Source organism: Amphiprion ocellaris, chromosome 4 (genome assembly GCF_022539595.1).
Source record: "Amphiprion ocellaris isolate individual 3 ecotype Okinawa chromosome 4, ASM2253959v1, whole genome shotgun sequence".
NCBI lineage: Eukaryota > Metazoa > Chordata > Actinopteri > Pomacentridae > Amphiprion > Amphiprion ocellaris.
In genome coordinates this window covers 30,962,304-30,975,238 of record NC_072769.1, presented here as the reverse complement: position 1 = coordinate 30,975,238, position 12,935 = coordinate 30,962,304, and the positions used below count along the sequence as shown (strand labels likewise).

The 12,935-nt window shown below is 40.0% G+C and overlaps 1 protein-coding gene across 2 annotated transcripts in view; it reads right to left on the bottom strand.

The window, feature by feature from the left end:
- The window catches only part of chrna6 (cholinergic receptor, nicotinic, alpha 6), a 26,313-nt gene extending 19,607 nt beyond the window's left edge, over positions 1-6,706 (bottom strand). The window contains exons 1-2 of one of the 2 annotated variants that reach the window (XM_035953942.2): positions 6,315-6,706; positions 5,882-6,217 (exon numbers count right to left, since the gene is read on the bottom strand). In XM_035953942.2, the coding sequence (XP_035809835.1) occupies positions 5,882-5,939 (58 nt within the window). In that variant the 5' untranslated portion in view covers positions 5,940-6,217; positions 6,315-6,706. The remainder of the gene's footprint in view (positions 1-5,881; positions 6,218-6,314) is intronic. The other variant, XM_023282579.3, reaches the window with a different exon arrangement.
- Positions 6,707-12,935: the final 6,229 nt, after the last annotated feature.

Sequence of the window (12,935 nt, the reverse complement as noted above, 5' to 3'; positions counted from 1 at the left end):
AAATGTATATGTATTGAGTATTGGCAAATATTTGGGGGAAAGTTACCTGTTATTTAACAGATTTTCCCTGTTTTGTTAAATTACAGATACTATCTAGTAAAATCATAGAAAATGTCAAATGTCAACTGTAAAAATAAATGAAAAAAAATATCCACATTAAAAATCTATACTTTTACAAATAGTAATTTGGTCTTTTACAGTGTGTGACCACAGAATTACACAGTTTGATTGATCAATGAAAAATTGATCTGTTCTGATCTACTGTTATTCTCACCATTTTTACAGTTTTTGAACATTACAGTTGGCAAAATCCATTTTTTATACATTTTTTTCTCGCACCCTTGCAGCCAGATTTTTACAACTTTTATTGGATTTTTTTTAACCTAGACATGTCCTAATGAATAATAACATTTTAAACATACTCAGCAATCTAATTATCCTTTTTTTACACTACTGTAGAGCTCTTTCCTTCACAATTGACTGATATCATCTATTTGATGGGACTCCATTCTTGACACAAAATTACAAAAAAATGAGGTCAGCTGCAGGAAGTAATAGAGGACAGAGGAGGAGATGACAGTGTGGTCAGTAGCATGTCCATGTAATGTACTAAATATCAATTATTCAACTTAATGTGCAGAATCTGTCAAAACTCACTTAGAAAGCAAGTTGCATCAAATGTAGATCCCGTGAGATATTTAATGCCCCAAACATGAGATTTGGAGGTCAACTTGGGTACTGCGTAAAATAAAAACAGAATAGAGATGGGTGTCATTCAAGATGATGATGGAGAGCATTATGAGGGAAAGGAAAATGGGAGGGAAAGCGGGAAATGCAGGACAGGAGGTGTGGAGGACAGATAATGAGTGATGGAAAAGAGGAGAGCATTTTATGGGCTGTTTGAGAGGCTACTGTTAGAGAGCCATTTAGCCTTCAGCCTCCCCTGAGCATGCAAATGCTTTTAAAGGAGAGAAACAGAGAGGAGGAGAGAGACTGGGGTGAAAGAGAAAGTGTTTGCCTTTTATTATGTGCAATGCTGATATGATAAACACCATCTAACACTGAAATCTAGATGTTTTCCTTTTCTGCTGGTAAAACTGCAGGTGAAATCCGCTGAATTCAACTGAGATTAAATGGGAGAGGGAACGGAGCGAGAGAGAGAGACAGGAGAAAAAATAGATAAAACTGAGTTAGATGAAGTAGAAAGCTGATGACGGCAACAGAACCTGGGAGATTTGTGAGTGAGAAAGTGTGGCGGAGTCACAGGAAAGTGAGAGACAGGTGCAAAGAGCTGGAGAAGATGGGATAGTGGAGCAGGGATTGCATTGTTTGTGTGTCCAGTAAATGGAACAGGATGAGATGTGTGTGATGCCTCTGACAGCAGAATAATCTTTCCACACAGCTGCATTCTGCCAAAATCTACAAACAGCTTTGTCTGATTTCTCCTTTTCTGTCATTTCCTTCTCAAAATCTGTTTTTTCCCCCAATACAGATACTGATATCAGTCCAGCGTTGCTCTATTGAAAGCCACATGACATTCACACGAGACTGCGCACGTATCTGCATGCTCACAAATTCTCAACTTCTTTCACCTTCAAAATGAGCAGATCTAATAGAAATTTCCCTCAAGGCGCGCTCACTAAAAAGTGGGTTACATGAATTTGAATACGTTTCATGTAAGAGAATCACTCAACCTTTGTAGTTCAATATCATAATGGTGGTTTTCTCATTCAAAAATGTGAGTTTGTCCTTATTAGTTGTAAATGAGACCCCAGAGTGGACATTTTCCCTTGTCTCTGTGGTTGGGCAAATGTCATCTTCACTTTGGACCAGATAAGCTAAGAAAAATCTCTCTATTGCGGTAACACATGGGTAACGTTCAAGACTGTATCTGCAAATGCAATCCTAAAATAAGGAAAACTGTGCTTTGCAAAAGGAACCTGAATATGTTGTCATGGAAATGCTGCTATACTTTGTATGTTCTAACTAAACAAGCGTGTTTCCGAAAAACATGCCGATGTGATGTGATGCAGGAGCTGAGGTGTTCAACACATCTCTCTGTGACTCAGTTTGCATTTAGCCACGCCCCCTCTGCTCTGTGTTCTGCTCTATAAATGTTACTGTGAGCCTTGTCACCACACAGCTACGCGCACACACACACACACACACACACACACACACACACACACCTACCTCATCACCACAGTTCACTGACTGGATCATCAGTCATGCATTCAAATACATTAAGGGAGCAGCTTCTATTTGAATACAAGGGACAGCGATGCGAATACACCCACAGGCCGAAGTAGCACATTAGCGGCACCGCACTTTGAAACCACCAAGAGCAAATTATATACTGCGTGTGTAAATGTTTACACTCCATGTGTGTGTGTATGTTCATGTGTTTTAAAGGAAGATGAACAAAAAACTGCAGCTAAAGGTATGTTCACATCAGCTCTTTTGTTTTTCCAGAATGCACCCACATCAGCCCTGAAAAACCATGTGGTGTCACAGTTTTGATTTGAGCAATATTGATCAGAGGGTTCACACAAGAGCACTACAGATATTTCTGGCCTTATTCTATCTGCAAACACAGTGGAAGCTTTCTCAGGGATGATTGAACACAACCACTAGTCAAAGGTGAACAAAGATGCCACAGTCAGCTGCACTGAAACAGAAGAGGCAGTGTGGAAGTGTGAATCTACCGTAAAGTGTACCTAAGTGAACTTTGTAATTCAACGGTCCTGCAGCATATTTAGGGCCTGCAGTGTCTCCCCCTTCTGGCAGTCATTGTAATCACACAAACATTATCAATGCTTGCGGATGACTTGCGCCTTTCAGTCAAACATCTTCTGTTTTGGGCATCGTGTTTTTTATCTGGAGCGTCAGAAACTTTTATTGGATGCTTTCTAGGTTTTTCTGCCATTCTCCAACTTGCTGGAGCCAACTCTGTGTCCTTGTTACAGTTGTTCCCATTTTCAGCTCTGGGAAACCTATTACTGATTGTTGACAAAAAAGACAGCATTGACTGCACTGGTCTCATAGCTGCAGAACGTTCTGACCTCATTATCATGTCATCTGTTGTACCCTGTTGGCCTACTTGGATTTCTTTAAACCAATCACCATCAAACTGGGTGGAGCCAAGCCAAGGTGGCAGCAATGGTGCCCCCTCAAATAGTGAAAGGGAAGTTGTTTTGGTCTGATGTTTACAGAGAGGAAGGTGAGCTCCATCAGTGCAGAATCCAAATCCTCAGGAAAGCTAGCCTGGAGGTCATTGTTGGTGTTTCTATAGTGAAGTGGATAGGGGAAATGCACAGCTTGTACCTGAAGTCTACAACTGGTGAGTCAGACCACCAGTGTGCCAGTGCAGGTATATCGCCATAGAAGCCATATCTAAAACTCCGCTATAATGCAAAATACAGAACGATTTACTTGATGCTAGCAGACTTCAGCATCGTGTGAACTTATTTATAACAGGGAACATGATTGCTGCTCCAGTTACATTTATTGACTAGATTTCTCTCTAAACCACAATTTCCAGAACTTCTCTACATTGCACAGTGGTCACAAGGAGGAGGTCAAGTGGAAGGATCGGTGCACAAGACTTTACCGCCACTGATTGAGGTTCACATCCTGTTACCTTTCTTTAAGTTTCAACTCCACGAACAAAACAAGTGCCCACAATCTCACTTTAACCTTAACTAAGTGTTTTGAGTTGCCCAAACGTATATAAAAAATATTTCACTGTATGAGCCCTGATTGGATATTGCAATGAAAACAAATAAAATACATTGACAGTTATGAAAAGACATTCCTTATTTAAATGATCAAAATTGCTGCAAAGCATTTTTGGAGCATATTAAAGAAATCTGTACCGGCTTAAATTTGTAATTGGTCTCGGATTTGTGAATCTGCAAAACTTTCCTCAAAGTTTAGTCATTTTTTTGTGATAATTTAGAACAATTTGTCTGGTATACTGAGATTTATGAGTTCAAAACATGTGGGTACTTTTAGGTTTGTGAGAGATTTAATCCTTTGTTCCATACGTAGGATTATAATTATGTAAACAACAAATGTACGTTGAGTTGTAAAACAAAAGATGTCACCAGGTTTGAAATTCTGGAAGACAGCAGGTTAGTGACTTTAAAACAGCCAGCGGACTGCTCAGTAATCACCAGTAAGTTCAGCAGCACTCAGAATGCTTCACCTTACTCCCCAGAAGTCCTGTTGTCTTCAGAAGTGTACTCAAATCTATTACATGGACAAACTGAGATTCAGGTTCAAAAATTTTCACAAACATGATTAGAAATGATTTGGATACAGATGTGTGAGAGAGGAGGTGGGGGGCACACACACCTCACAGGGTCATGCATGGAATAAAGAATGTGTGTACAAGCTGATAAACCAAAACGAAAGCCTATCTGCCACCATGCATAAATCAGATAGCTGCTGTTTATGCCCTTGGAGTAAATATTTACGTTGGCGCTTTGAAATGCCGCAGCATAATTACCGTCTCTGCATCTATTTCCCAGAGTGGCTCCAGGTCAGATCCAGGCTCTCTGCTCAGCTGCGGTCAGTGATTAAGAAGCTGGGTGCATTTCAATAATCACAAATCCTCTCTCCCCTTCCTCCATTCCTGCTCACATTTCATCCTTCTTTACTTTTCTTTCTCCCTGTCTGCCTGTTCTATTTTTTTCTTCCTTTCTCTTCCATCATTCCTTCAACCCTTCCTCTTTTTCTTCCTTTCATTCTTCCATCCCTCATTTCTCCCTTCGCTCCATTCCTTCCGCCTTCTATCAACCCCTCCTTTTCCCCTTGCTCCCTTCCTTCCTTGCTAAATTATTAAAATTTTAAATATTTTCCCCAAACAAAGCTGTTCTATCTTTTTTAAAGTGCATACATTCCCTAACAATCCTTTCAATTAGTATATGTTTACTTCTTCTTGACAGTAATTTAATTCTCTTGAAGTTTACTCCTAATAAGGCTGCCAGTCCTAAAGTATAATGAGGTTTCATCAAAATAACTTTTAACTGACCCCACTTCACAAAACAGCCTCACTTTAAAGTTATAATAATTTACTTCTATCTTTGCAGAACAAAGCACAAAGTTAAGCAACTTTTTATTTGTACCACAATTGGGGTAAAACAAGATCTGATTTATCCAAAGACACGCATTGCTGTGAGGAGGGTTTTTATCAGAAGCCTGCAGACGACCAAACAGCCTGACTAAAAACCTTCTATCTGGCCTGTGTGCGAATAAACAATGTTGGCAAAGGCCTCGTATAACCTAACTCTCTCACTCGCTTTAAACAGGGGAAAAAAGATCCTGCACACAAATTTTAATCTCTTTTGGTTTTGTGAAATCGCACTAACGCCTCAAAACAAAATTTGCATTCATCAAAATTCAGTTGCCGTTTCCGAGATTCTGCTGCATTTGGTTGTCCTAGTTTATGTCAAGTCGTGAGAGAGGAAGTTTGAATACAAAAGACGAAGGTCAGTGAGTTGGGATTAAAACGTCTGAATGTTCGAACGATCCTTGTTTTCATTTTGAAAATTATAAACCTGAAAAAAGTTATGGACTAAATATCGATGATCATGTGGTTCGTTGCTCTCAGGCACTTATTTGGCTTTTGTGCATTAGACAGAAACTTCACGACCTTGTTTCAGACTTCTAACAGCGAAAAAGATAAGATAAACTTATTCAAAAGCATTTCAGAATGCTTTATTGTTCAGCATAACCATCACTAAATCTCTGAGTCCGGACAATGACGCGTAAAGACGCACAGTATTCTTGTCTACTCTATATCCAAACCTGCCCGTGCGTCTCCGAGAGCATCAAATCTACAGAATAAACAACTCTACCTGGGATAAATCCTACTTACCTTGTGCCTTCAAACACACGAGAAGAAGCAGCAAAGTCCATCTCGCTACTGGCTGCATCTCTCCCCCGCGTCGCTTTTAAAGATCCGGCTCACTTTTTTCTTCTGAAGGAACTCTGTTGTTATCGGTGACAGAAAGAAATCGTGTGAAATGGCATGAAGACGTGCGTCTTTCCCCTGGTGCCGTCTCTCCCGCTCTGCTGGTGCGCTCCTTCCTGATATGATCCGAACTTGACTTCGTTCGTCCCTCCCCTATGAGCGTTGAGCTCCCCTCTGGCGCATCCATACGGACTCGACACATAGGGAGGGAAAATCCCGCCCTGAAAGCGCAAGCGGATTCTGTGGATGACAGAAAGAGAAAATCAGCCTAAAATAAGGAGTGTCTCGAGAATTAAAGGCGAGAGCCACACAGAATGGTGTTTTGAGCCAAACTTACACCGTGGATCAACCTTTTCTAGATGAAGTTGTATTTAACAGAGCCAAGTAGTTGCAGTAATGAACGCTTCCTGCGGTGTATGGTAATCCATTTGGTGATGGGAAGTTTTTATGCCAAAGTGATGGGAGAAACAGGACTGAATGGATTGTCTGTAAAAGCAGCTCGTTTCGGGACCACGGATAGCGACACGGACTTTCACTGAGCTGTCCGTGGTGCTGAAGTCGCTCAGCGTGTCCTTAATTTATGATGCTCATTTGTGTTGCTTGGCACAACTTTTACGCACAAGTCTGCATATCCCGATGAGTTAAAGCACAGTTACTGCATCGCTTCACACTGTCTGCTCTCGTAAATCCGGAATCGCAGCCCGTTCAAGCTGCTGTGTCTTCTCCCAGCCACTAAACCGCAGCACTGCGCTACGATGAGGAGGAAAAGTTAATCTGCTGCCGCCTCGTTGAAAAACGTGCCGTTCCCCAGGTGCGTGTTTAGCAGCCCGCAGGTTGCGCTGATTAAGTTTAATTTTAGCCCCGTGATTTGACACGCTTGGTCTGACGTCATCAAACAGAGTAATTAAGGAGGAGTGTCGAGCCGAGCTGAACCAAACCGATACAAAATCTTTCCACGCGAGAAAAGGGAGATAGACACACAACTGGGAGCGATGTGTCCTGCGCGCCAATTTTGGCACACAATGTTTGTGAGTCTAGGTGTGTGTGTGTGTGTGTGTGTGTGTGTGTGTGTGTGTGTGTGTGTGTGTGTGTGTGCGTGCGCGTGCGCGTTCATCAGCAGATGTCTGTTCAGTCTCTCATACTCCCATGCTAACCTCGTATCAACCTATTAATGAACTGGAAACCGCAGTGTAGCTAAAAGACGCTAAAATTGCGTTTTTTCCCCCGCCAAAATAAATTAATTTAATTACCATTACTAAAAAAATACACTACCAGTAAAAAGTTTGGACACACCTTCTCATTGAATGATTTTTATTTATTTGTTTTGTACATTGTTGATTAATACTGAAGACATCAAACCTTAAAAGAATTCATACGGAACTTTGTTGTAAACAAAAAAAAAATATTATTCTTCAGTATTAATCTACAATATAGATAATAATGCAAAGAAATAAAAAGCATTGAATGAGAAGTGTGTCCAAACTTTTGACGTGTACATTCTGTAACTATGTACTATGGGAAGACAAATATCTAAAATATGACATAAAAACTGCATTTTGGCAACAAAAGACACCATTATTTCTTGTCAGGATAATCCCATCCACTGTTTGTACACACGTGTACTAAGTAGCTTTTGTTTCATTTTACTTGTGACTAGTAATGAATTGTTATTTTTGAAGTCAAAGAGCATCACTTCAAGCTGAGTAACTGTGGCAAGTGAGTGTGAGCATAGTTGGAGTGTTTAGTATCCATGCATGCTTGCTACTTTTGGTTTATAATGTCTTGAAAATGCACTATATATGTTCAAATTTATCATTTTTTATTGTCATGTATAAAGTGCAAAGCTTATTCATTCTTTCAATGAATATGAGAGGGTGAGCAGCACACCAGAAGCCCAAATAACTCCTAAACCACAGTGACACAGATTGAAAATGAATACATCATATTTATTTTAATTTAATTTAATTTAGTCTTCTCTGTTAATATAATAAATAATAAAAAAATAAAGCAGGGTGAGTTTTGCGAACAGTGACCAAGTCAGTGGTGATAGTATGCTTATAAAATGTTGCAATATTTAGGTGAAACAGCTGAGTTTGTGGTGTTCTGCCTCAGGCAAAACTCTACCTGTTGTGGCACATGGGAAATAAATACAATATTCTATAAATATACAAAGTATCGGCATGTGCAGGTTGATGCCTACGGACACATATGCTCACACACTTTATGTCAGGATCTTTCATCCTGAGAACATGTCCCCTAGGAAAAGCAGAATCAGCCTTCAATGCATTGTAATTGCTGTCTTAGAGTTGTCACCACAGTCAGTATCCCTTCATTTCAACACAAGCAAAGCCATCAAAACACGGTGCATTCCTCCTTCTCTTCCCTTTTTCAGCAACTGGAAGGAATTTACAGAGTCTAATCCTCGCAGACAAGCGCTGCAGAAAAAGGACAGATGAAGAAAAACAGAATAAGCACAATGGGGATAATGTGCTTTTGCTGTTGCTGGTGTCGCCATCTGACATGCGCTGAGCTCACAGTGTGGCGTCCTGACACGCTTGTCTTCACCAGCCTTATTAGTGCAGCCGGTTCAGAGGAGGAACTAGGTGAGAATCAGTGTTTCTGCCAGGGTTGTTTAGCGTGATGCACCATAGCTTGTCCTGCTGCTCTGCCCTGAGCAATGTTTAATTCATGTTTTTTTTTTGTAAAAGCTGGATGCACAAAGTCTAGGAGCCATTAGTGTCGTCATCCCCGTGTCTCTCCTCAGCGTCATCCCTCCATTTTCACTTCTTCTCCTTTCAGTCATTCTCTCGGTACACCACCTTTCCTTCTCTGTCCTTTTGTTTAATCTCAGTCCTTGTTTTACTTGATTCTCCTTACTTGCTCAGGACATTTCATCCACTCCATGTTCTCTGCCACCCTTCTCCTTTCACCCCACATATCTCCAACATGCTTCTCCATCCTGCACCTACCCTCATTCATACACTGGTGCCATCTTTCTCCTTCCAATGAAACACAACACATAAAAATATCTATCTCGCTCGCTAGAACTTTTAGACCATGCTGAATTATTCATATCTACGTATCTGCACCACATCGCCTGACCTCGAGAAAAGTGCTTTTATTTTCAACCCCTAGGAATGAAATCTGGATGGCCCTTTTTTATTCTCCCTGGCATGACCATCTCACCGAGGTGAGCTTAATGGAGCAGTGATCAGAAGCTGGTGGAAGCTTCCAGGAGGCAAGAGCATGGACATCAAGTCTTCTTTATACAGAGAGGAAGAAATAATAGTGTGTTTTGGTAGAGTAAAGAAGCGAGGGTTGCAAGATTGACAGCAAAACGTATGATTTTCAATGAAGTTTACTGCTGCTGTATCCAAGAAATCGCTCTCCCTAAAGAACAGCCTGTTCTGCAAATGGCCTCTGTGATAGGGTCAGGGTTAGGGTTACACAAAAGAAACATGTCCTATTAGTCTAGTTCATGTCCTTAATCAATTTATCAAATTCGGTTAAAAGCAGTAAACTGACTATTTTTGGACAGTACAGATACTCTTTACACTTTTATCTTTTACAGTAAAAGTAAACTTGCAATGTATGCTGCTAAATAGCAACAAAGGTATTGTTGCCCTGCTATCATATGCCTTTTTACATAGATTTGCCAGTTTATTAGGTGCACCGGCTTCCTCCAGTCTCCAAAATGATGAAATTAATGATTCCCTCAAGGACACAATCTCAAACAAGCTGGATATAATAGATATAGATGTAGGAAATTAACTAGCAACTCAGTCAATTTGGGAGCTCAGTTTGTTTCATACCCAGAGTCAGTTGTACCAGTTTAAAGTGTACTCTATTTAAAACATAAGCTTTTACATACACTAACTTATAATGCTGTAAAAAGCGTTCACCCCCTTTGGGAGTTTTTCCTTTTTTTTTTGCATTTTAACATTAAATTGTGATCTATTTAATTTGGCTTTTTGACAAGAATTTACAAAAAAAGACACTTTTATGTCAAAATGAAATGTTAACCATCTGAGTGCGATAAAAGTATCTCATGTGATTGTAGTATAAAGACATCTGTAAGGACGTTCCAGTCACAGGTGAATCAGTACTCTTGGCTACAATTACACCATGAACACAAAAGAACACTTCAAGCAACTCTGTCAAAAGGTTCCTGAAGAGCATTTTGTAGGAGATGGATACACGGAAATTTCAAAGTCACTGAAAATCCCTCAGAGTACAGATAAATCCAACATTAAAAACAGAAAGAATATTGCACATGCATAAATCTGTCCAGAGCAGGTCATCCTCAAAAACTGAGTGACTGTGCAAGAGAGAAAGGGAGGCCACCAAGACACCTAAGACTCCTCAAGTCAAAGCTTTATGTGAGAGTAAGCCAGGAAAAGCCACTGTTTGAAAAAATGAATATAATATCTCGACTAGAGTTCACCAAAAGGCATGGGGGAGATCCTAAGGTCAACTGGAAGAAGGTTCTCTGGTGTCATGACACAAAAAATTTTGATTTTTGTCCATTAAACAAGACGCTATGTTTGGCAAACACTGCACATCGTCACAAACACACCATCTACACTATGAGGCATGGTTGTGTCACCATTATAATGTAGGGATGCCACTCAGCAGCAGGCCCTGGACGGCTTGTAAAGGTCAAGGACGTAATGAATGTAGCAAAGTATTGGCAAAGACAACGTGATGCAATCTGCAAGAGACCTGTGATTTGGTAGATGATTTGTTTTCCAGAAGGACAACGATCCAGCCAAAGCTAAACAGAAATGGCTTTGAAACAACAGGGTGAATGTTCTTAAGTGGTCAACCAAAGCCCAGACTTCAATGAAATTGAGAATGTGTAGCTGGACTTGAAAAGAGCTGTTTACCTACAATCCTTATGTAACCTTACTTTTTATATGCACTGTATAACAGGCTGCATGCATCACAAAAATAAACCAACTGACTGAATTAGCTTTTTGTTATATCATCAGAGCACACAGGACAGTGTGGAATATTAATATGGAAATATACAAATATATTCTATTAAAAAAACCTCATATTTTAAACTATTCACGCTCAACAGTTTTTCTTCTATAACAGCCATTTAATATATTAACATTCCTCAATAATATCTCTGTAGAAAAATTTGTTGAAGGTCCATTATTCCTGCACTGGATTCAGAATTCCTGCCTTCACTCACAACAGCCTCACTGTGTTCTCTCTCTTTACATTATATCAAATCTGCATTAAGTTACTGCTATTGCTAACAGAACACTTTCTACCACTGCTCCAATTTAAAAACTGCCACTGTAGTAAGAAAAATTGCTCACATTGTGTCCAGAATGAAATCAGATCTTGGGTGCAATTTATTATAAACTGACTTCTTTCTCAATAAAACGTGTTTGGCTGTAATGGAAACAGATATGTCAGCCGTTCTCTTGTATATCTGATAAGTATGTGCTTACTGTAGCATTAAACCACACTTGCTGCCACCATTGAAAACATTTTTGTTGTCAAATCAACCAACACTAGGTTTTAAAAGGACTTGAAACACAGACTTAGCAATGAACTTAGGTCATGAACACCTGGTGCTTATGTGATCGTATTTTCTGTTTCTGCAGGCCCTTTGTTGGGTTGTGGTCTATGTAATGCAAAAAAAATAACACTTTAGGAATAGATTATAGGAAGTTTTTTCTTTCTTTTGTAGTCACTTAATTCAAATAGTGTGAGCCAAAGTGAATGAAATGAAAAGGGACGTTACTCATAATCAGGCATTTCTTAGCTGTGAATGCTTCAGTTGCAGTGTAAAGAACAAGTGTGTGGAAATTGAGTTTACAATCAATTGAAATGTCAGTATTAATCATAGGTTTAGTGGCTAAATCAAGTGGGAAGGACACTGATTGTTCCTAATGACTGTGCATGGAAGAAAAATCGGCAAATTGATGTGATGAAATGCTGGTTATTGCTTCAGTGATGGCTCAGTTGCAGCCATATATAAAGCCTTTACTCAAGAGCAATCTTTGCTTGTATTTCACAGTAAAAAAAAATAAAAAATAAATAAATAATACAAGCAACAAACACTTAAGTGTGTCCTCAGAATGAGAGATGCTATTTTAATAAGCTATTTACATGGAATCTATCAAAACAACTGGTTGTGTCTTCATCAAACGACTTGGGGTCTGCCAGCAGAAGCAGTCTTCTTGTTGAACGAAGGATTATCAGCTTAATGCACACACCTACACACACATCTGCTCATTTGTCTGATTAAGGAAGCAATAATTTGATTGACTCGGCCCACATGCACCTATAGTTCTACATGCAGCAAGGTTAGTGCATTGTTGTGTAGCTTTATACACACCTGGGCGTGCAGCAGACCTATATAAGGATGATTTACCTCAGCAGCAGGGGCAATATTTCACACCGGAGGCAAAAGTGAGCACAGAAACACACATACTCATGCTTTGTGCTGGTTTTGCAGAACTAATATCCCCGAGGGGAGTTAAATGTCATATTATCATGTGGCACAATAATGGGTTAGCTCATGCTTACCGTCACTAGTTTTTGACCAAAATTATATATAAAACCCAGCACAGTGGTCTAAAAGTCTCCCGTCTTGTGTGACTCATCATATTCTTCACATGCACACACACAATCTTGCAAATCACTGAGCTCCGCAGGTCTTTGTGCGAGGCGACTGCAAGTCAGGGATTGTAAACTGATGGGTATAAATCTAAAGCAAGTGTGGCAGCTCACCAGTTTGGCAACAGTTTGACTGTTACAGCTTGCGATTGCGAGGGAAGGAGTATCTGACACTCACACGTACTCGAGCCATAGGCAAGAGGAATACTTAAACCGGCTCAAACCTCTGTTAGTACATCCTAAGTGCTGTCTAAGAGCATCGCACTCTTTACCGTCTGTAGGGCTGGATATCTTTTATTCATCGCTGTGGCGGCTAAAG